At 41.7% G+C, this 24,988-nt stretch overlaps 1 protein-coding gene across 3 annotated transcripts in view; it reads left to right on the forward strand.

Moving 5' to 3' along the window:
• The first annotated feature begins 3,718 nt into the window (after positions 1-3,718).
• znf423 (zinc finger protein 423) overlaps positions 3,719-24,988 on the forward strand; it is a 369,797-nt gene continuing 348,527 nt past the window's right edge. For all 3 annotated transcript variants that reach the window (XM_041191829.1, XM_041191830.1, XM_041191831.1), the window contains exon 1: positions 3,719-4,260. In XM_041191829.1, coding sequence (XP_041047763.1) covers positions 4,221-4,260 — 40 coding nt within the window. In that variant the 5' untranslated portion in view covers positions 3,719-4,220. The remainder of the gene's footprint in view (positions 4,261-24,988) is intronic.

The raw sequence follows: 24,988 nt of genomic DNA on the forward strand, positions 1-24,988 counted from the left end.
ATCTCTCCCCTGTTTACATTGTTGCCTGTACTTGAATATAACAATTATCATAGCAGACACTCAATTTGGTCATTTAAAAGAACAAATTATCACCCGCTTTACTCCTAATTGCACGTGTTTTTTTTTAAATTCCGGCACAATATTTGAATGGATTATCTGAGAGGGTATCACTAATATAATAGAAATTGATATTACGTTTTTTATATTGCAACATTTGCAACCATTAGGGTCAAGTGAGTTCTGGTTCTTATTCAGCGGCACTGCATCATTGTATCTGCTAGAGGATTTACATTATTTTGTAAGGAAAAAGAGCAAGGTATTTATTAAGTTGAATACAACGCCTATTCCATTCAATAAGGATACAGCATCTAACAAATACTCTTGCAACCGAACTTGAATTGAAGCCTGTGCGGATAGGTGAATGACCATTGTCAAAGAAAAGTCCTATTTATCGACGTAAGAAAGAACATTCTTGAACATATGGGTGTTTTATCGTGAGCCAAATTATGCACTATGACTATATACACTTCAGAAATCACAGAAACACTTCATAGCATACTACAAACATCAGTTCTTAATCGAAATGATTGCACAAAATTTACCTGGTGTTACTTGCATTCCACTGCCTTTTGGCATAGGTTTATGAGGTAGCAAGATACAAAGGTCAATAGGAACTGCTGGACTATATTTTTAAGGAAGGGATTACACATTTTGTCCGATTTAATAAATGTATTGTATTCCCACCAAAATACTTGTAATACTCTTTAAAGCTACATTTGCACTAAAACTTTCATAATATATATAACGTTCATCTATTAACTGCTTCAGAGGTGACAAGGTCAGCAGTCACATGCGTTTTTGAGCGTGGATAATGAAAAGTGACATTCCTTCTGTCAACACTGGTCATTTATTATTTGAACACGTTCAGTTTATTAGAAAAATGATCAAATAGATAACAAACGAGTAACAATTTCCCTGTCGTTGTGCTCGTAAATATTTATTAAAACTCACAACATGTGGATGTATTTTTCGTACTTTGAATCGATTGTACTCCGCATATATTTACGTTTTGCTGTACAGTATGTCGAAATGTTTCAAGTTTACGGATGTGGCGCTCAGTACTAACGTTCATAAATTTGAAAATAAAGAGAATGCAACAGTGATTGCTTTAAGGTTTCTTTTTTAAAATTGCCTGCCCCGTTATTTTGAACTATTCGAGTTTATTATTCAATATAAAACAAGTGTATTTAAATGGCTTCCTAATGTTGTCTTTAAACCGTAAATTGTAGCAGAAATCAATCCAACGCCGGTAGAAATTATTTCATGACCAAGAGACTCGAAATAAACTGGAAAACAGAAACTACTTACAAAAAGAATTGCACAAATCCTGTTTGTCTGTGTATGGTTGTCTTTTATTCCTTGCTTTCTGCATTTTGTATTTAACTTTAGATCTTTCTCCAGGTAGGATTTTGCAATATTGCTATTGATAGGTAACCAGTAAAAGAAAATTACCCTCCGAAAGTCTGGTGTCCTTTTGGTGGTGGTGGTAAGGGGATGTTCCTATTTTTTTAAAACGTACTAGAACAAAAACAAATATTTGGTGTTTTAAAACAATTTCTCTGTATGTCCAACAGCATTTAACTAATTTTGAATGTTTTTACAGGAGCAGAACATTTGCAAAGTTTAGAGTGAGCTCCAGAAGAGGGCGCAAGTTACCTGGCCAGACAACAGGCAGTGTGTAGTAGGGAAAGGTACAACCATTCAGCTCGACATTGCACAGGATGCAAGAATAAAAACTATTTACAGCTCTCTGCATTAGCCCCTGGAAAAAAAAAAAAATCAGATTATAGAATCACTAAATTAAAAAGAAAAACAATTTTTATGACTTACTCCATTTCTTGATGTCACACTCGAATTGGTTTCAGATTCACTCGTGTCATTTATGCCAGATAAACAGATAACATATGAAGCTAATCATAGGCAATATTCTGTTATTAATTTCCCCAATTTATTATATTAAAAAAGTGATGGCATTTCGATTTACAGCCCAGGTTTCCAGTCTGTCTTTTGCTCATCTGTTACAGACCCCCCCCAACTCTTACCTCAAAATTGTATTTAAAATCACACAGAGGTGGTCTAACCACGTCTCAGCACACACACATATTCACATAAATAAATTCAAACCGATTATATTTGTTAGCCACATAGGCATAATTCCATCAGTTTATAATTAGATGTAAACGAATTACTAACACTAATACCCTTTTAATTCCACCGTATCATTACGGATATTTTTGAAATTCACTGTGCCCTGCAGGGAGTTACGTGCTGGAAGCTAAAGAATTTCCATTGTTCGGTAGGAATTAGGTTATTAAAAACTGTGACTGCGAGATTGCTTCTGCGAATCAAAGGAGATGTACAGTAATGGCAACATTAAAGCAGTTTGTGGTTCAGCTGGAGCGACTTGCTTAAATGGACAAGAGTCTGGCGCCTTCCACTGCCATTACCGTTTTGAATATCAATATTTTTTTGGGGAGGGGGTCGCTTTCTGTTCAATTTTTGCACATTTTCTTAAATATTAACGTGACTCAGTGTAGCAATTCAGAATCGCCGTTCCCGCATAAAACTATGGAGTTTATGGAAGACCGTTAAGTTGCTTATGCTTAAACAACTGACGCCCTTTCCCCGTAATGTTTGTCTCAGTGCTGTGCGAAACTAATTAGTTTCTTTCAGGAGCTCTGTATGAGTTTGATGCAGTTGCTCCGTTCTGAGTAAGCATGTGGCACATATGATTATTTTTAAAAAAATAGATTTTTTTTTGATGAAGCCGATGGAAAGGGTGCAGATTTCAGATAGCTTAATTTGCATTTGAGGTGTTTGCGGTACTTTAGACACATCTCTCAGTGAGAGAGGAGGCAGAATGAAGGAGAGTATTCATTGTGTGTTGCAGTCCGCTCCAGGCTTGTCCAGGGCTCCATGCTTTTGGCACGATCGAGCACTCAGGATTTTTTCATTATTCACCATGCGTGCTCTGCACTTGGACAGCGATTTCCTCCGTGATTACGTGTGGCGCGTCTCCCTGCGGGAAAGCTCCCCCGTGGAGAGGTCCTGATGGGTTTGGGCCTTACTTGAATTTCCCAGCTTATTATGTGTCTGCACTGCGCGCTAACGCAGTTCCTCAGCAGCCAGCTCCGCTTCCAGCAGCAGCAGCAGCAGCAGCAGCAGCACAAAGAGCTGGCTCTGCTGCCGAGCCGGCCAGTTGGACGGCGGTCATGGCACCAACCTCGTCCCGCTCGCCGGCACCCCGGTGAACATCTCCCGCACACTCGGACAGCCCGGACAGACAGCCCCTCTATTTCTATGTGTGCGACTAACGGAGGAGGATCGGGACACTCTCCTGGCAGGAAAAACAAGGGGCGCCTCGCACCCTCTTTAGATTTCTGGCTAAACAGGTGATCCCCCCCCCCCCCCCCCCCCCCGCCCCACTCTCCCTTTACCACCACCACCTCCCTTCTCGTCAAAAATAACGCCAAGTTTGTTGTTGTACAGAGTTAAAGCGTCAGATTGACGGGTTTTTGTTTTGTTTTCACTCTTTCCCTCCCCCCCCCCCCCTTCTCCTCCTCCTCCATCTCCTCCTCTTCCCCCTCCCGGTTTAATTGTTGCTGAGAATTTTAGTCCTTGAGGTCGCCGCTGACTTGGGAAAGGGAGGGAGGGGGGGGGGGCTCGGAAGGAAGGTGGAGGTTAATGCAAGTGGATTTCGTGCAACAATAGAAAAAAAAAGGGGCAGCGGCACATTTTTTTTGAAATCGAGTTTATTGAAGAAAAATAGGAAGCCCCCCCCCCCCCCTCTCCTCCTCCTCTGTAAATAATCACTTCTTGTCTTCGTGTGGGCTGGTTAGATCCCGCATCCAAATCCACCAGTTGCAAAGAAGTTGTGTGTTGGAGAAGAGGAAAAATAGGAGGGAGAGGGGAGTTTTTTTTGATAAATCACTTGACTGAAATCTAGTTTTAGCACCACCGCGAACAAAAAAAAAGTAGGAAGGAGACGTCACACGTAGTCCACTCCGAGAGGTTGAAGTTGCCGCATTGCAACGGGCAGGAGGAGGGAGAGAGAAAGGAAAGAGCACGGAGCAAAAGATTGATGTTTGGAGCTCCAGTCACTGCCCCGGACAGCGGCGCCCAGAGAGAGCAGATTCTTCCAGCAGAGTGAAGGACTGGACATGTCCAGGCGCAAACAGTCTAAGCCTCGGGCTGTTAAAGGTGAGCCTCTCCATGACGCTTTTGAAAAAAAAAATTTAATGTCTTTTTAATTCAAAAAAAAAAGCGGGAACGGTTGCAGGAACGGACTTTTCCGCGCGTGCGACGCGCTCCTCTCCGCTGGCGCCCAGTAGGCGGAGGCTCGAGCCTGGAGGCGGCGCGGAGAGCGGAACGAGCGCGCGCGTGCGCGCGGCCAACTGCTCACCACCAAGGGGGGGCGGTGTGGCGATGAGCAGGCGGGCACGCGGCTTGGGCGGGGCTCGAGGCGCGAAGCTCAGGTGCTGCTGCACGTTCGTGGTGGTTGTAGAATCCTGGTCGTGTGTTTGTTTTCTCGAATTTTAAAAAAAGGGGGCGTAACCATTCCGCACTCGCGCTGGAAGGACGGTTGAATTTAAATATTTGAAAGTGAAACGGACCCAGCACGTGGCGGCCCAGGTGGGGATGCTGTCCACTTGGAATCGGTTATAACACTCTGGACACACTACACCTGTGCAGCTTTCCCTTGCCCTAGTTACTGCCCCCAGCTGTGTCACTTGCCCACTGTATCGGGATTATGGATACTCTACCAACATGTAATTAATTAACCACCAAGCAGATCAACAGTTGAAATTAGCCTCCAATACCCCTCACGCACAGATGTCATCGCCTCCCATCCTACTTATATCTTGTATGTAAGGCATTTAGAATCTTTGCAAGAACCACTGGATGTAATTTCAAAGTAAGTTGTCAGCTTAGATATGTGTTCCTGAGCTGTAAAAGCAAAATGGACAGTTGGGTAATTCATAACCACCATCCAAATTCTTCAGATGAGAATATCTTGAGCTCACTATATTGTTCCCATGATTTTTCCATCCTCTGATTGATGGAAAATTGCAGACACTGCCTGTAATTTTCCAGTATGTTGCTGTTGGGCATGTGTGACTCCTCATTACTGCAAATGGAAAATTTAGCTGATAATAGTTCCTTACTCCTTTTTCTGTTTGTTTATGGGATGCGAGTGATGCTGGCAAAGGCACATTTGTTGCCCATCCCAAAGTTGCCCTCAGAAGGTTGTTGTGGGCCATAGTCTTCTTGGACCACTGCAGTTTGTGTGGAGATGGTGTTCCCATGATGGTGTTGGGTAGGGAATTCCAGGATTTTGATCCAGCGTAAATGAAAGTATGGCGATATTTGTCCTGAATTAAGAATGTGTGTAACATATTTGTCATTGATAATGCATGAATGGGATGCATTGGATACCTTCATCAAGAGATTTAAGAAAGGGCAAGTTTATTATATAATCTAATCAAAGGCTAAGTGAAATATATAAAGATTTGGGGTCTGAATTAGAAAGCAATTTTATTGAAATGTTTGGGTGACTATATAACCCACCAGTCTGGATGTTGAATTGTTTAGATTATGAGGTGAGGTTATTTGCATTGTGTTCACTGATATTTTTCATGTGTAATGTGTGTCTACTTAATGTAATTGCTGGAGGGTTAAATTTATGTTGTTGGTCCACAAGATCTTTGGAATATATTTCACTGAACATTAACATAGATTTATAAGCCTTTGAATTTCAATAAGGTTACAGTCCTTTAATCAATGGTTCAAATAGCATTACCTTATTTGACAGCTTTTGGACATATTTGAAAGCATTCCATAATCTTAGAATAGTGCAAAACATAGCTTGCAAAATATTTTATTTGTGATATCACTGATTTAATAACTCAGTGAAATTGTATACTTAAATGAAATAAATGAAATATTCAAATGAACTCTTATTGCAGTAGTGATATAAAAATGTACAGGTGTATTGTAATAACATACTGTACATCTTAATTCTGTTCTTTGCATCCGGACTGGTCCCATACAATGATACATCACCCTGAAATAGTACGTCTGGTACCAGGAGAGTACAGTTGGTATCAGGTTTGTATTCTGGAATCAAATGAAATATGTGGTTTGTGTGTACTTCAATAAGGGCACAGTCCGAGACACTCCCGGAGGGGCTAATTCATATTGCATGGGGTAAAGCTCCAGTGCGATGTCCGTGTATTTAAAATTTTTTGTGCTTCCTTGAAGCTCCTGCACACTTAGCCTTAAATGTTTTGAGAGTGTTGGTGCTCCTGCCCATTTTTCAAGATATTGAAATTTAACTGCTGGATGCACAGCCTTCTCATAGATGTGATAGTTTGGGTCTGCACCAGATATTGACTGGCTGCAATCAATTCTGTAGCTACCCGTTGCAATTCAGTATAAATGCACTCCAAGCACCTTATGAAGGCCAATAAGCCTTGGCTCCAACTAAATGATTCAAGTAGTCCCAGGTCTACTAGCTTAGTCAACAAAAGTCAGAGATGGTCTGTGTGAGGTTGGAGGGAGATCTGTGTGAAATGTGGTAGCTGCGTTATGCACATGGATCTTAAATTTATATTATGTAAGCATTAGACCCTTGAGTGAACTTGTTATCTCTCTTTGGTGTTGCAGCCCTTGACATTTGTGACATACTGGTGATTATGTGACTCGTTATTAAAAGAGAACAAAACTATGGGGGAAGTACCTTCAATCAAGGCTGGTGGTTCTGAACTTTTTATGTATGTTGCTTTGCGATTCATGACCAGGACTGTGTGAGATTCTGATTTCCCTGATTAGTATAATATCCAGATGAAAGTGGACCCTCTGGCAGCATAGTTTTAGCTGATTTCTAACAAAGCATAAACTTTCAGAAATAATGTAATTTTTAAAAAAAAGGTATTTCCTCTTAAAGTATTGATTCCTCTTGGTGGATCAGGTGCTGAGCAATGTGACTCCCATAGGAGTACGCTAAACAAGGGGAGATGAATTTAAAGGAGTGATCACCAAGAATTAGGACGTAGTAAAAGACATTTCTTCTATCCTAATCTTTGCCTTGCCTTTGTGACCATTCATTGACTCATATTGATTGTTGCTCAGGATCCGATTTTGTTGGATCTATCTCTCTTTTTTCTCTCTTGAACTCTTTTAGGCTCTCCTCTCCTGTCTCCTCCCCTTACTGTCAGTCAGTTGTGAAACTTCATGCCCCCTGTCTTGGGTACTTTGCTCCCCTAATCCCTATACAAACCTGTTAATTATTTGACTGTCTTCCTGCTGTACCTAGCTTGAATCCCTTTTTTATATGCTCTCAGCTACCCGTTTGCCTCGGGGCATTTTCTGAAGGTATGATCAAGGCACAAGTTGTTATTTCCTTGTGAGCATCAACCCTCAACTCTCATCTTGCTCTCTTGTGCAGCGTGCACTGGGGAAAATCATGCTAACCTCCTTCCCACCCTGCTTTCCCCATCCACTGCTACCTCCTTAGACTCTCCCAGCACATCACTAGTTGCTGCCCCTCTACTACTTCCCCCAGTTCTACTCTGAACATCCCATTGAGTCATTGTCACTCTTGCTCTCTTAGTATTGAAAGACTTTTCATCCATGGTGCTTTCAATCCCTGTCTTAACTCATCTTGTCTTTTACCCTCTGATTCCATTTCCCTCTTGTCCACTCTTACCTTTCCTTGCACACAAACTCTCCTTTCCATATTCATGCCAGCTCTTCAACCTTGCCATCTTATGTGACCTCCATCGTCTCATTGTCTCAATCACTGACAGGGCCATGGTGATCACTTCTTTAATCCATCCCTTAACACTCACATCCTTTTTACCCCTTCCAACTCGGTGCTTCCTACATCTTCCCTGGGAAAAAAACTCTCCTTTAGTCACTCAACTGCACTCCCAACTATCTAACCTTTGGCCTTCCAATTATCTTAATACTTTTCCAGCTGTTGACCTGCTGAATCTCTTATTCATCTTTGTTTGACGCCACAATAAAACTTGCTCTTCCGCCTGGTATGGCTTCTCATTATCACTCTCAGCACTGGTTTAGTCAACTATCGCCACATCTCAACCATATGAAGCAAAACTACTACAAGCTAAACTTTCCCAAGATAAACCTTTGCCCCATCCCCAAACTCGTGTCTTTTTCTAAATTCTTATCCCCCCCCCCCCACCCCCCCCCCAAATCTCTGAACTGATCTTGCCATAAAAACCATCTCATGTTCTTTTTATCCAATTCCCACTAAACTATTGACCACCCAACTTACTCTCCAAGATCCATTGCTGGCTGATACTAAAATTGTTGCTTGTCCTCAGATGCTGTATCCTCCCCTCCAAAACTTCCATTTTTACTGCCTCAAAAAACCCACCCTCAACCCCCCTATCCTTGCAAACTGCTGCCCATCTCCAACCTCTCTTCAGAGTCTGTGAACACACCCATCTGTCCAGCAACTCCGTCTTTGAATTTTTCAAATAAGGTTTTCCACCCTGACAGAGCACTGAATTGCCCCTAATAAAAGTAATAATGATATCCAATGTGCTGTCCCTCCTCAGCCAATTCTACCTCTTTGCAGCCGAAGTTGATTACACTATCACTAACTTGTTCCTTTACCTATTTAAACATATATATACATGTATATACTAAGAATATTGCTGATTTCTAACACCATCCTCCTCCAATGCCTTCTTTATTCCTAGCTGAGTGGCATTGCTGTCACTTGGCTCCACTCTTAGCTAATCAATTATAACACCTCCAGCAGTAGCTGCTCTTCCTATTGTTACCCCTGTAGCCGATCATAGATCTATTCTGGGCCCTCGTCTTTTCCTCATTTATGTGCTGACAGTTGCTGCCATGAGCCAAAAACGTAGCATCAAGTCGCATACATATGACTGTTAACACCGAGCTCTTTTTCTCCATCACCTCCCGTTATTCCTTCACCACCACTGTTATCAGCCTGCTCGTCCAGCATCCGGTCTTTGAAGTGCAGTTTTATCCAGTTAAACGCTGGAAAGAGCAAAGCCATCGTCTTTGGCCCTCCTACAAACTCTCTTCCGTTGCTACTGATTTCCTGCCCTCTTACAGTTTGATGCTTTGCTTGCTATGTTATACTGGAAAGCTAACTTCCAATCACGCATTCTGGACTTTTGCTTTTGATCAAGTATATATTCAACTGGACTCTAAGTTGAGCTTCCAACCTCTCTTCTTGTGCATCACAAAGACTTCGTATTTCCATTTCTGACCCCTGACCGTTTTCCTTGAAACCCTCATCCTAGACATTGTTATCCCTAAACTCTATCATTCCAGAGCTCTCCTGATTGATTTCCCATTCTCAATCCTTTTTTTTTTTGTTGCTTGTATCCTGAACTGCAGCAAGTTCTATGAGCCCATCACACTGGTGCTTGCTGACTTGCAGTGGTTCCCAGATGCCCAGTGCACCCAGTTTAAAATTCTCATACTCGCCCAAGATTGCTTCATGGCTTCAATCCTCTCTAATTCTGCAACCTCTCCCAGTATTAAAACCCTCTCGCAAATCTGTGTTCTTCCAATTCTGGGCTCTCTATCTCTCATTCCTTTTGCCCTACCATTAATTGCTGAGCCTCCAGCTGTCTCGGACCTAAGCTGTCTGAAATTCCTTCCTGAAACCTCTGCATTTCTCCCTTTTCTCCTTATAACTTTGTCTTGCAATAAATCCCAATAAATCCTCCTTCGGTTTTATGTCAATCATGTTTCTGTGAAGTGCCATGGGAGCTTTTTCTGCATTAAGGTGCTGTATAAATGTGATTTATTGTTGTACATTGTAACCTCTCCAGTCCAGAAATCAGTGTTTGGAATCACTAGACGTGCAGAAATTTTTTGAGCAGACCCAAGCACTCACAGCATCATTTTAGTGCATTACTTTGGGAGCGAAACGTGGAAGATACAGTATTTCGATAAGTAAAACAATTTTTATTACTGCTTTATCACTTTATGTTTTAGGTAAATATTTATATCTGTGGTGTTTGCTGGTTCACACACTTGTAGCCTAGCATTCTAAAATAATTTTGTAATCCAGAAAATTCCAAAATCCAGAAACTATTTTGTCCCAAGCATTCCATACTGGAGAGGTTACAATGTAGTGATAAATTGCAGTGTCATGAAGTGCATTCTTATTTTGTGATCACTAATGGTCTCTAAATGCCTTGTTTGCTCTCAAACTAGAGAGAATGTCTAGTTAGAACTTGCATTGAGCTGACCACATGATCTTTCTCCACCCCTCCACTGTTGTCCAACTGTGTTGGGACCGATCTCACCTGGTTCCATTCTTATCTATCTAATCGTAGCCAGAGAATTACTTGCAATAGCTTCTCTTCCTGCTCTCGCATTGTTACCTCTGGTGACCCCAAGGATAAATCCTTGGCTCCTTCCTATTCCTCATCTACATGCTGCCCTTCAGTGACATCATCTGAAGGCACAGCGTTAGCTTTCACTTTGATGTTGATGATGCCCACCTACCTCACCATCACTTCTTTTGACTCCTCCATTGTTGCTTATCTGACATCCAATACTGATGAGCAGAAACTTCTCCAATTGAACTTTGGGAAGACTGAAGCCATTGCATTTGTTCCCCATTCCAGTGATCCCCACTCCAAACAAACTGTTCCTTAGCTGCTGACTTTGTCCCTTTCACTGGCAACAGCCTTGAAGTAGCCATTCTGTTTGCAACCTTGCTGTCACATCTGATCCTGAGATGAACTTTTAACCTCATACTCATGCCATTGCTAACACCCCCTCATTTCCACCTCTGTAACTAGGCCCTGGCCTCGGCTCATCTGCTACTGAAATCCTCACTGAATGGGTTGGTTACCTCTAGACCTGACTATTCCAGTGCACTCCTGGTTGGTTTCCAACATTCTACCCTCTGTAAACTTGAGGTCATACAAAGCTCTACTGTCTGTGTCTTGACTTGTAGCAAATCCTGTTCCCTTATTACCTCTCTGCTTGCTGACCTACATTGGCTCCCGGTCAAGCAAAATCTTTGTTTTGCAATTCTCATCCTTGTTTTCAAATCCCTTTATGGCCTTGCCCCTCCCAACTCTGTACTCTCCTCCAGCCCCTCCGAAATATCTGTGCTCCTCTAATTCTGGCCTCCTTTGCATCTGCAATTTTAATTGCTCCAACGTTGTAATGTGTCTTCAGTTGCCAAGGCCCCAAGCTCTGGAATAACCTTTCTACATCTCTCTGCCTCTTTAGCTTGCTTTCTTCCTTTAGGACACTCCTTAAAACACCTTTCTTTGATCATTTGAGCTAAGCTCTCTTTCTGAGGCTCAGTGTCATATTTTGTTTTATAATGTTCCTGTGAAGAGATGTTTCATTATATTAAAGATGCTATATAAATATAAGTTGTTGAATGTGTGCAACAAAGAACTGGCTGGCAGACCTCAACAAGCTAAAAGCACGAGCAATGCAAGAGTTGGTTTGGCAGTGCTAATCGGAACCTCCAGTATGAAGCTTGCTGTCTTGTAGTGAAAAACTAGCTGCCATCCAGGAATTTGAGACTTTGTCAGGTATGCATTTAAAAGCCAGTCTGCATGTAGAAAATTAAGAGGGGAAGTGAGGAAAGAGATAAGAAAAGCAAAGAGAGAGAGTATGAGAAGAGTCTGTCAGCTACCATAAAAGAGAATCCAGAAGTCTTCTACAGGCATATACATAGGGTATTAAAAGGAGAAGTGGGGCCATTTAGAGACCAAGGAGGCATGGCTGAGATACTAAATGAGTACTTGCATCTGTCTTTTCCAAGGCAGAAAATGATCCCAAGTCATAGTGAAAGAGGAGGTAGTTGAGACATTGGATGGACAAAAATATTGATAAAGAGGAGCTGTTGGATTGCCTGGATGTACTTAAAGTTGATACATTATCAAGGCCGGATGAGATGCATCCAAGGGTACTAAGAGAAGTAAGGATGGAAATTGCAGAAGCACTGGCCGTAATCTTCTAATCCTTCTTAGATATAGAGATGGTGCCAGAGGACTGGAGAATTACAAATGTTAAACCTTGGCTCATAAAAGGGTGTAAGGATATTGTCCAGCAACTGCAGTTCAATCATAGTGATGGGGCAGCTTTTAGAAATGATAATTCGGGACAACCTTCACAGTCACTTAGGCAAATATGAATTAATTAAGGAAAGTCAGCACAAATTTGTGAGGGCAAAACATTAGTTCTTTTTGATCCGGTAACACAAAGTTGATGAGGGTTATGTGGTTGATGTGGTGTACATGGATTTCCAAAAGGCATGTAATAAAGTGCCACATTACAGGGGTGTCAGCAAAGTTGATGCTCATGGAATAAAAGGGATGGTGACAGCATAGATATAAAGTTGGCTGAATGACAGGAAACAGAAAGTAGTGGTGATTGGTTGTTTTTCAGACTAGAGGAAGATACTTAATGGGGTTCCCTTGGGGTTGGTGCTAATACTATTTTTCTTGATCTATGTAAATAATCTAGTTTTTGGTGTACAGGGCATGATTTCAACATTTGTGGATGACTCAAAACTTGGAAGTATTGTGATAAACTTCAAGAAGACATAGGCTGGTAGAATGAGTGGACAAGAGACAGATGAAATTCAAATGTAGAGAAGTGTGAAGTGATTCATTTTTGTAGGAAGAACAAGGAGAGGCAATATAAAATAAAGGGAATAATTTGAAAAGCTGTACAGGAGCAGAGGGACCTGGAGGATAAGTGCACTAATCATTGAAGGTGGCAGGGGAGTTTGAGAAAGTGGTTAATAAGACGTATGAAATCCTGGATTTTATAAACTGGGCATAGAGTACAAAAGCAAGGAAGGTAGGATGAACTTGTATAGACCTGGTTTAGACTTGATTGGAGTATTGTGTCAGATTCTGGGCACCATACTTTAAGTAGGATTTCTTTTTTATTCATTCATGGGATGTAGGCTTTTTGGGCCAGCATTTATTGCCCATCCCTAGTTGCCCTTGAGAAGGTGGTGGTGAGCTGCCTTCTTGAACCGCTGCAGTTCGTGTGGTGTAGGTACACCCACAGTGCTGTTAGGAAAGGATTTCCAGGATTTCGACTCAGCGACATTGAAGGAATGGCGATATACTTCCAAGTCAGGATGGTGAGTTACTTGGAGGGGAACCTTCAGGTGGTGGTGTTCCCATTTACCTGCAGCCCTTGTCCTTCTAAGTGGTAGTGGTCATGGGGATGTGAAGGCATTAGAGAGGGTGTAGAAAAGATTCATGAGAACGGTTTCTGGGATGAGGGACTTCAGCTATGTGGATAGATTGGAAAAGCTGGAGCTGATCTTTTTGGAGAAGAGAAGGTGAAAAGGAGATTTGATAGAAACGTTCAAAATTATTTAGGGTCAGAATAGATAGGGAGGATCTTTTCTTGTTGATGGAGAGGTCAAAAACCAGAGGATGCCAATTTAAAGTCGTTGGCAAAAGAAACAACGGTGACGTGAGGAAAACCTTTTTTACACGGTGTGTGGTTAGGATCTAGTTTGAGAGTGTGATGGAGGCGGATCCAACCATGCCTATCAAAAGGGAACTGGATAATTGCCTGAAGAAAAATTACAGGGCTACAGGGAACAGGCTAAGAAGTGGGACTAGATAAGTTGCTCTTAGAGAGCCAGCAGAGAAATGCCAGGCTAAATTACCTCCTTCTCAGTCGTAGTCATTCAATGATCCAATGTGATATTCAGTTTGGCATTGTGTTCCAAATATGAGGTTGTGTTTTGGGGCTTTAAATTTTAAGGTAAAATGAAGGGGTCATGTGACCTGCTCTGAAATCTGCCTCAGCAAGCCTGGCTGTTTTGATTGTTGAGAGATAAAAGATTGTTTTACTGGGAAGAATGTGCAAGTTATTTACACTTGGAGACAATGGCAGCAGCCTGAGTCTCTGTAGTCCCAGAAAAATGTTGAGAATGATGGGTTATAAACAATTGTGCTTCAAACTGTACATTTGGTTGTCATCTTCCAAAATTCTATAAATTTCGGCAGATTGGAGGGTGGCAATTGTGACCCCATTATTTAAAAAAAGGAGGGAGGGAGAAAACAGGAAAGTAAGACCAGTTGGCTTAAGATCAGTAGTAGGGAAAATTATATAGGATGTGATAACAGGACACTCAAAAATTCTCAATGGGATTGGTCAATATTATGAAAGGAAAATCATGTTTGACAAACCTACTGGAGTGTTTTGAGGACGTAACTAGCAGAATAGATAGGGGAGAACCTGTGGATGTGGTGTATTTGGATTTTCAGAAAGTACACTAACCTCTTATGTGGGACAATATGAAAGCACACGTCATGGACTGAGAATTCGGTTAGCACACAGGAAATAGTAAGAATAAATGGGTCTTTTTCAGAGTGGCAGATGGTGACTTGTGGGGTACCTCATGGATCAGTGCTTGTGCCCCAGCTATTCGCAATATATATCAATGATTTGGATGAGGGAACCAAATGTAATATTTCCAAGGTTGCTGATGACTTAAAACTAGGTGGGAATGTGAGTGGTGAGGAGGGTGTTAAGAGGCTTCAAGGCAATTTAGATAAGTTGAATGAGTAGGCAAATAACATGGCAGATGCAGTATAATGTGGATATGTGTGAGATTATCCACTTTGGTAGAAAAAGTAGAATGGCAGAGTATTATTTAAATTGTGATCGATTGAGAAATGTGGATGCACAGAGGGACCTGGGTGTCCTTGTACACCAGTCACTGATGCAACAAGCAGTTAGGAAGGCAAATAGTATGTTGGCCTTCATTGCAAGAGGATTTGAGTGTAGGAGCAAGGATGCCTTACTGTAGCTGTGAGCTTTAGTGAGACCACGCCTGGAGTATTGTGTGCAGTTTTGGTCTCCTTACCTAAGAGAGGATATACCTGGCATAGAAGAAGTGCAGCAAAGGTTCACCAGACTGATACCTGGGATGGCAAGATTGTTGTATGAGGAGAGATTGGGTCAACAAGGCCTGCATTCACTGGAGTTTAGAAGAATTAGAGGGGACCTTATTGAAACATATAAAATTCGGACAGGGCAAGACAGACTGGATGTAGGGATGATGTTCCTTCTGGCTGGGGAGCCTAGAGCAAGATGTCACTGTCACAGGATATGGGATAGGCCTTTTAGGACTGTGATGAGGAGAAACTTCTTCACTCAGAGGGCGGTGAACCTGTGGAATTCGCTACCACTGAGGGCTGTGGAGGCCAAGTCACTGAATATATTTAAGAAGGGAATAGATAGATTTCTAGACTCTAAAGGCATCAAGGGGTATGGGGAGAGGGCGGAAGTATGGTGTTGAGTAGTAGATCAGTCATGATCACATTGAATGGTGTGGCAGGCTTGAAGGGTTGAATGAACTACTCCTATTTTCTATATTTCTAATTAGTTCCAAGATATGAGAGTGTTGTGCTCTCAAGAATAGTTAATCTGCAATTCCACCTGGATACAAGGCCCATGTGATTCACGTAGCAAAGCAATGGACTTTGATGGGGCGAAGGATTTCTAAAATTTCCATGAAAACTCTCAGCCGTAGTTAGTTTGCCAGAGTGTGGGAGAGAGAGCGAGCAGCTAGAGGCCAAATGTCTCTATGGTTCACCGCTCTGGAATATGGGTGGAAGTTTGCACTCTAATTGAAATGACCAAATTCATGAGTTAAAATGAGGATAGAAGATTTGCATACTTTGCACTTTAGGAGGATCTCCAGTAATACTCTCGTCGTGAAGGATAGTTCTGGAGTTTGAAGTTACCAAGCTGAGAAAGGAAAATAACAGAAGTAAACCCCATAGGAGTTAAGAATTATTTTGACCTGATTTCAGGATCACAATGTATATTTGAAGGACAGTGTAGCATATAACCTGTGAAGTTTGTTGTTTTTCGGTTGTGCTAAAAATAAGAGGGAAATTCTGTTCTGTGGTTTAAAGTATAAGTTGCCTACAACGTTAGTGTTTAGTCAATAAAGCTTTTGGCTTTTTGTTACAGTAAACATCTTAAAATGTGAAACCTTGTCGTCACTTTCTGTCAGCTATTAACTGGAAGTTTGAATCTCTTTTTAGAAGTTATCGGTTTCTAAGGAGACCATAACAATAGAACTGCCCTTTATATAGGTGGCTATTTTACTGATATTGACTCAGTTTGATGAAACCTGCAACAAGAATTTCCAGAAACAGAATCATTGGATAATAGGGAAGATCTGACAACCAAAATTGTAAGGAAGTATGTTGTCACACTAGGCCCTGATTCAAAAAATATCCATCAGTTTTGAGGTATGTGATTTATGAACACACTCCAAGTTCGACTGCAAGATGATTTTGGATGCTTTTGGATCCCTTTTAAGAAAGATGTGCAGCTTGTGATGCTTTCTGTTAAGTATCTGGAAATGATTCTAAACAATCAGCTGGAGCTTTTAGTGTTTCCACAGCATTCCAAAGGAATCCGATTTAATCTCATTGAGAAACTAGCCTCTTAGAGAGATCTATTAAGTTGCTGAATTGAATACTTGTGTTGCTCAGAAAGTGAATGTTATGGAATTATAAATGGAAGTTGATCTTAACATAACACCTATGCAGCAGTCCCTCCGCGAATACTGTTCAGCCCAACATGACGGATATCATCAAAAGAACCATACAAAACTTGGCTACATTATAAATAGTGATCATGATAGCAGATTTCACGAGGACATACACTGGTACGGTGAAATGGGTCGACACATGTCAGATACAATATAATGTTGATAACTGTGAAGTGATGCACATTGAAGAAAACAACGTGGTGAGGCAGTATAATCTAAATTGTACTATTTTGAGGGGAGTGTAAGAACAGAACCTTGAAATGGTGGTTAAGAAAGCGTAAGGGATACTGCACTTAGTTATTATGGATACTGAATACATTAGCAAGGAAGCCTTGCTAATCCTCTACAAATCTCTGGTTAGGTCTCAGCTGGGATATTGTGTACAGGCTTGGCCACCAGATGTCAAGGCCCTGGAGAAGGTGTTGAGGAAGTTTAGGTTTATCCGGATGATACCAGAGATAAGGGAGGCCAGTTATGTGAAGAGATTGGCGAAGCTGGGATTGTTCTCCTTAGAGCATGGAAGGTTAAAGGGAGATCTTGTAGAGGTATTCAAAATGAACGGATTTTGATAGAATGTAGGGAGAAACTGTTTCCTCTGGCCAAATGATAAAAGAACCAGAGAAGAAATGAGAAGAAATTTCACCATGCAGTGTGTTGTTAAGGTCTGGAACGCATGTCTGAAAGAGTGGTGGAATCAGATTCCACAGGGACTTTTAAAAAGCATTGGATATGTACTTGAAGAGGACTAATTTGCAGGGTTATGTGAATAAAGCAGGGGCATGGGACTAAATTGGACACCTCTTTCAAACACCTGGCAGATGAGTGACGGACCAAGTGACTGCCTCCTGTAAAAGTGAATTCATTCTCTTTGCTGGCAATATTAAGCTTTGCAGTTACAGAGCATCAACCATGCAGGGAAGACCTTCCAGGAAGAGCTATGTAATTATAATAACGTTGAGTTTACACAGTGTGACAGAGGTATCTGCTCTACAGAGTGCCCTCTTAACTTGTATATTGCAACCCATCTTCTTCAATATTGAACTGATGTGGGCAGGTGTTCAGCCTCTTAAACATAACGACTAAAGCAATATTACAAGAGTTTTACTACTTGAGTTTAATCTAAATCTTAATTTTTTGTAGGGTGCATTTGCTGGTGCCACATTTTATTTCACAAGTTTTGACTCTGCTTTACTGTCAGTATTACACATTGTAAGTTGGATGTTAACATTTCAAATTCAGATTTAATATGTCAGCTGTTACTCTAGTTGTAAGGACCAACTCTGCAGTTGGGTTTTCAAGGTACCCCTTGGAATTGTGTTACTATCTTGTGTATATTTTTTTTTAAAAAATCATTGATGTAAGGATTGTGGCCAATGCCATGGACAGTTTAGTAATTTTTAGCCAATGCAAGAGCTGTGCTTCAACACCTTTCAACATCTTGTATTGATCCAAAAGGTTTGCATAGAATCCCAATATAATGCTCCTTCTAGCTGTGGAAATACCTCACAACCATGTCATTTCCTGCATAAACCTGTGTTTATACAGAAGTTTAAATACAGTGTTAATCATTTTTCTAAACCAGGGTGGTTTGACCAAAAATGAAGGCAAGGGGAACGCATAATTTTCTGAACTGTTTTTCTTCTCTTGGCTCCAGGCTTATAGATAACACTGAACTTGCATGGCCAACCTCACAAACAATATCCAGTGTAACTGGTACTTGACGACACTGCTGCCTTCGAAACTGTAGACTGGTTCTCCCTCTCCAGTGTCTCCTTTTACAGTTTCATTCTGTGCACTGCTTTGTTCTAATTTTGCCTGATACAGTGAAAACATTACTCTCTCTTGTGGTTAATGTTCCTTTGCTTGCATAATCATCTTCAGTTTACATTCCAGTGCTATATCCTTGATCCCCTTATCTTTATATATGACTTCCAACTCTACTTACTCTATTGTTCTAAAGGTTGTTCTTTTTTCTCTAACTCTTATTCGACATCAATACTTGGAGGATACAAAATTCCTTCAGCTTATTATGACAATACCAAAGCTGTCATCTTCGACTCCATCTATGTTCTTTACTGCTACCTTGGGTTAAGTCAGGGATTATGGGACCTTGTTAGATTTTTGTGGGAAGCTTTCTTCGAGGTCGATGGTGAACGCTGTCACTTTGCTGCTGACCGTAAAAATCCAGGTTTATATTTTCAATTTGCTGCCCATTGTAGTAGTGTTGTGTAGATGATGAAAGATAATTTGAGCCAAGTATAAGAACACATTGCACATTGTATATCATACTAACATAGGTATTATGCATTAAGCTGAATGCTTAATTAACTTCATTGCTTGTAAATTTGAGGCTCCATCTTCTGTGAACACATTGGAGTAGTGATGCATTATTTTGTTTGTTTCACTTATACTCCCTGCTATGTTTCCTTTCTTGGTGATAAAAGGACACAGATTTAAGATGATTGGCAAAGAACCAAAGGCGATATGAGGAATAATTGTTTTACTCTTGAGTAGTTATAATCTGTAATGCGCTACCTGAAAGGGTGGTAGAAACAGATTCAGTAGTACTGGATGAATACTTGAAGTGGGTGCGGGAAATATTACAAGGTAATAGGGAGCGAGCAGCACAGTATCAGTATGTGTTGAATGGGCTCTTTCTGTCCTGTACTATTCCATGCTTCTATAATTATTTTCCTCCAATTTTCTTCCCAAAAGCCTTTGAATCCTGATGGGAATACATCAGGTACCCTCAGGTACAAAGAAAGGGAACAAAGGGAATATTTATATGATTGAAACTAGCAGGTAATCAAACGTGCACTTTTAGCACGGGTGTTGAATAATGATCAAATGTGGAAAATTTGGCTGATTTATTTTCACCCAACCCCAATCTCTAGCTCTACCTGGTCATTTATACTACCCCCACGACTGCCTTGGCTGAGTTTAGCTAATGGAACTTGAGACCTTCCTGATGTATATGACTCAGTACTCACTGGATAAACTTTCTCAGCCACTGGGGAATACTGTTGGTTCTTTTAAATCTTCATTATTTTTCCCTTCGTTATATTTGCAGGGACAGGAGGAAAAAAACAGTTTAGTGGAGGTAAATTTGGAATGGAAAATGTTTCCCCCAGGACGCCAATCTCAGTGGCACAATGCAACCGAGAATGACTTCCTGAGGGAGAACACTTTCCATTACCAAAAAGGCCCTGTTGCCTGAAATATGTACACTATGGAACAAGGCAGGAAAATTAGACTGGAACAGGTGAATTAAATATTGCTTAAATAAAAATATGTTCTTAGACTGTAGTGTAACAGCACTGGCTAGTAACACATACGTATTCAAAACTTAATTTAGTGTTGGCCGGATTAAAATCATTTTTATAAGTTTAGCTTATCAACTTTGTTTCATTAGGGTGCCAGCTAACGACAGGGAAAAGGCTTATTTCATTGTTTGTATTATTGCGAATATTCTGGTAAATTATAATAAGTGAATTTGTTATGTTGTCCATGTGTTATGGCAGTCAAGCTAAAAACACTTGCAAATTTTTTTTTCATTTGCTCCTTGGATGTGAGCGTTGCTGGCAAGGCCAGCATTTGTTGCCCATCCCTAAAGGTTGTGATGAACTGCCTTCTTGAACTGCTGCAGTCTATGTGGTTTAGGTATATCCACAGTGTTTTTAGGAAGGGAGTTCCAGGATTTTGACCCAGTGAGCATGAAGGAATGGCGATATACTCCCAAGCCAGATGGCATGTGACTTGGAGGGGAACTTGCAGGTGGTGATGTTTTCATCAGGCTGACCAACTATCCCCAGTTTTCTGGGGTGGTTGTGGAATTTGGCTTCTTGTTCTGTGTCCTTGGTGTGGGGGGGCTTCTTGGGACACTATTTGCCCCGGATTCCTTCAGCAAGTGAGGTGACTGCTCAGAGTGCCTGCGCATGCTGTGCTGCTGCGCATGCACAGACACTCATGAAGCAGCACTACTGGCCGCCACTCCTACTGGAGAGTATTTTTGACTTTGGCAGGTGTGTGGTTGGGATTGGGAGGGATTCGGGGGTGGGGTGGGACGAGGGAGTGGAGATGCCCAGATGGTTGGGTGGGGTGGGGGAAGAGAGAATGCCTGTCTGGTGGTGGCGGCACACAGGCCTGAGTTCAGCGGTCAAGTTCGGCCCAAGCCCTGGAGATTCTGGCAAGTTTGAGAACAGGAGGGTGGTGGGGAGGACCCAATGGGATACTGGCAAGCTTGACAGTGGATGGGCCTGCCCAAGCCTGAAAAGTTGTTGGGTGGGAAGAGTGCGGTTTCCGGGCAGGCGTGAGGGGGTGAGCAGGTGTTGGCTGGCCGTTTCTTCTGTCTTGCCATCACCCTCCACCCCCCTCCCCCCCACCCACACTCCTCTGGGTTCTGTCAATACCTCCCCTCTGGCAAAGTGTCCCCCTTCTTTTTCTCCTTCGAGTCAGCCACCCTGGTTTCTACATGCCTGCTGTGCTTGTTCTCCTAGGTGGTAGAAGTTGTGAGTAAGGAAGGTGCAATGAATTGCTGCAGTGTATCTTGTAGAATGTATGCACTGCTGCCACTGTATGTCATTGGTGGTGCGAGTCAATATTTAAGGTGGTGGATGGGGTGCCTCAAGTGGGTTACTTTGTCTTGAAGGATGTCGAGCTTCTTGAGTGTCCTTGGAGCTGCACTGCTCCAAGCAAGTAGGGAGTATTCCATCACACTTCTTGCAGGTACCTTGAACAGGCTTTGGGGAGCTTGGTGGCAAAGTTAGTTACTTCAGAATTCTCAGCCTCTGACTTGCATTTGTAGCCACAGCATTTATGTAGTGGGCCCAGTTAAGTTCTGGTCGAGTTGGTGGTGGAGTATTCACTGATTGTCAAGGGTTAGATTCTCTCTTGTTGGGATTGGTCATTGCCTGGTACTTGTGTGGTACAAATCTTACTTGCCTCCTAGTAGCCCAGGCTTGAATGTTGTCTAGATCTTGCTGTTTGCGAGCAGGGACTGCTTCAGTTTCTGAGGAGTTGAGAATGTGCAATCACCAGTGAACGTCCCCTTTCTGACCTTATTATAGAAGGAAGTTCATTGATGAAGTATTCGGCAATGGGGAGATGGTAACGTCGTGGTAATGGCACTGGACTGCTAATCCAGAGACCCAGGCTAATGCTTTGGGCAGCTGCTGGAAATTAAATTCAGATAAGCTAGCCTCAGTAATTGTAACCATGACAGCAATCAAAGGTTGTTGTTAAAAACCCATCTGGTTCACTAATGTCCTTTAGGGTACATGTGATTCCAGACCCACAGCAGCATGTTGACTCTTAACTACCCTCTGCAATGGCCTAGCCAGCCACTCAGTTCAAAGGCAATTATGGATGGGCAACAAATGATAGCCTAGCCAATGACATCGACATCCTGCAAAAGAATAAAAAAGTCAAAGATGGTTGGGCCTAGGAGACTACCTTGAGGAACTCTACAGAGATGCCCTGGGAATGCTGTGATGATTGGCCTCCAATAATCACAACCATCTTCCTCTGTGCCAGGTATGACTCCAATCCCCTGATTTCCATTGACTTCAATATTAGGGCTCCTTGATGTCACACTTGGACAATTCCTGCCATGATGTCAAGGGCTGTCACTTTCACCTTATCTCTGAAATGTTGTTAATATTTGGGCCAAGGCTGTAACGAGGTCTAGAGCGAAGGTAAGCTGACAGCATTTTTTTTGTTGTAAAGGTGGACCTTACAAAAAATTACGATGCTGTTTATTTTTAAAAGGTCTTTGAGTACTCGCACACATTCTATGTGCAGTAGCACTTGTACTGTTAATAACATGGTCCACTTTTATTTTCATTTCCTTTGACTATTCCTTACCCTTAAAGTTTACTGTTTCCTACATTATAACAGTGACCACGTTTCAGTTTGGTACGCTTTAAGTGCTTTAAGACGTCCTGAGGTTTCGAAAGGCATTGCATTAATGTTCTTTATTCCTGCTTTGTCTTGTCTGTCTTTCTATCGACTCTTTCTGCTGATCCTTTTATTTATAGTCTCAGCTGTGGTTCAGTGGATAGCATACTTGTCTCTGAGTTAGGAGGTTGGGGTTCAAATCCTACTCTAGAGACTTGAGCACTAAAAGCAAGTCTGACAATCCAGTGCAGCACTGAGGGAATGTCATCTTTCAGATGAGATGTTCAAACTGAGGTGTTGTTTACCTTCTTAGTTGGACTGAAAAGATCTTGTGACACTATTTTGAAGAATGACAAAGGTGTTATCTCCAGTTATGGCTAGCATTTAGCTCTTAATCAACTTTTTTTTTAAAAAAGGTTACCTTGTAATTTATCACATTCCTGATTGTGGGATGTTGGTGTGTGCAAATCACCTGCATTTCCTACATTACAACAGTGACTATACTTCCAAAGTACTTTGTTGACTGTAAAGAGCTTTAGGACATCCTGAGGTCTCAAAAGACAGTGTGTAAATGTACAGTGCCTTCCTTCTTGAAGTTTCACTACTTTGGTCATAGGCCAGGGACTCCATGAGTTGGCAGAGATGTTTCACCTGTTCGGGGATGCTTTGACGACAGCCCTAAAGTATTTCCTCTGTCCTCCTGGGAGTTTCCTGCCATGACTGAATTCCAAGTAGAGCAATTCCTTTGGGAGTCTGGTGTCAGGCATATGAATGACATGCCCTACCCAGAAGAGCTGGTCTTGAGTTATTAGCATCTCAATGCTGGGCATGTTGGCTTGAAGAGGACACTGCTGTCGGACTGCCTTTCTTCCCACTGGGTTTGATCGTACTTCTCCAGTGTTTTGAGATGCTTCTAGTCCTCTAGCTATAAAAGACAGCATTTCATCAGCCTTCTTGAGTTTTTTTTGAACCTGTTCATGACATTTTAATCTATGTACCTGGCCTCCTGGGCCTCTTTGGACCCCCACTGTTTCTAGCTTTACACAGTTTAGAAAGTACTCTTTTTTTAGGTCCAACATTGTTGATTTCACATATTTGTTGACATTGAAATCCATTTGTCATGTTCTGCCCATTCACTTAATTTATTAATATATTTGTAATTCTATGCTTCCACCTACACTGCTTACATTGCCGCCTATCATTGTGTCGTTGGCAAACTTGGATATGTGGCTTTCTATCCCATCATTTAAGCTGTTAATACAGTGAATAGTTGAGGTCCCAGTGCAGATCTTTGTGTGCACAGCTATTCATATCTTGCTAAGGAGAGTACCTACTTGCTCATTATTTCTATATTCTGTCTCCTGCCATTCGACCAATTTGCTAATCAGGTTTGCCTTCAGTTCCATGAGCTTCAACTTAAAATAACAGTCTCTTATGAGGAACTTTATCTAATGCCTTCTGGGAGTCCATTTAAATAACATCCATGGGTATTCCCCTGTCCTGTACTTTAGGCATTTCTTCAAAAAAAGTTCAATCAGTTTTGTTGACATGGCCTACCCTTTGTAACTCCATGCTAATTTAGATCAGTTGAAAATTTCAAGATGCTCAGCCACTCTATCCTTAATTACAGATGCTAGCAATTTCCCAGCAACACGTATTAAGCTAACTGGTCTATAATGCTCTGGTTTCCCCCTCTCACCTTTCTTAAATAGTAGAGTGACATGTATAATTTTCTAATCTAAAGGAATGGTTTCCAAATTGAGAGAACTTTGGAAGATTGTAGTCAGGGCATTGCAATGTTCTCGGTTACTTCCTTTGAAACCCTGGGATTAAAACCATCAGGTCCTGGGGATTTTTCAGTCTTTAGTGCCACTGTTTTCTTCATTACTGTTATTTGTTTATATTAATTTTGTATGCCAGTTCCTGATTCCAATATCAGTTTCCATGGAACATGTGGCAAGCTTTCCTCTTCCTCTGTTGCAAATACTGACATAAGCTAATTATTCAATATGTCTACCATTTCTTTGTTTTCACTGGCAATATTACCATTATCAATTTTTTGCTCTTAAAATCTAATCCGGCCTGTGATTAGCAGTAACTGGAAGGTACTGTGTAAACAAGCTAAATTCGTTCTCTCTTGCACGGTAAACTCACTCTCAGCTGTAGGAGCTGAGTAGTTAATTAGCTAACTGGTTGAATCTGGTTACTGTAGTCCTACTTTACTATAAATGCAGGTTTTTTTAGTGCAGCCAGGGCAAAAGGAGCTAACTGAGTGAAGACTTGGGGCAGAATTTGCTGGCTGACGTGCAGGTGGCGGAGCCCGCACGTCAGCGCTTAAAATGTCGCGCGAGTGTCCCGACGTCAGTGTGCAGCATTGCGCTATTTCAGTCAGCGAGCCCTTAACTTGCCAATTGTCGAGAATTTTGAGGGGCCTGTGCG

The sequence above is a fragment of the Carcharodon carcharias genome, chromosome 7 (genome assembly GCF_017639515.1).
Source record: "Carcharodon carcharias isolate sCarCar2 chromosome 7, sCarCar2.pri, whole genome shotgun sequence".
Taxonomy (NCBI): Eukaryota; Metazoa; Chordata; class Chondrichthyes; order Lamniformes; family Lamnidae; genus Carcharodon; species Carcharodon carcharias.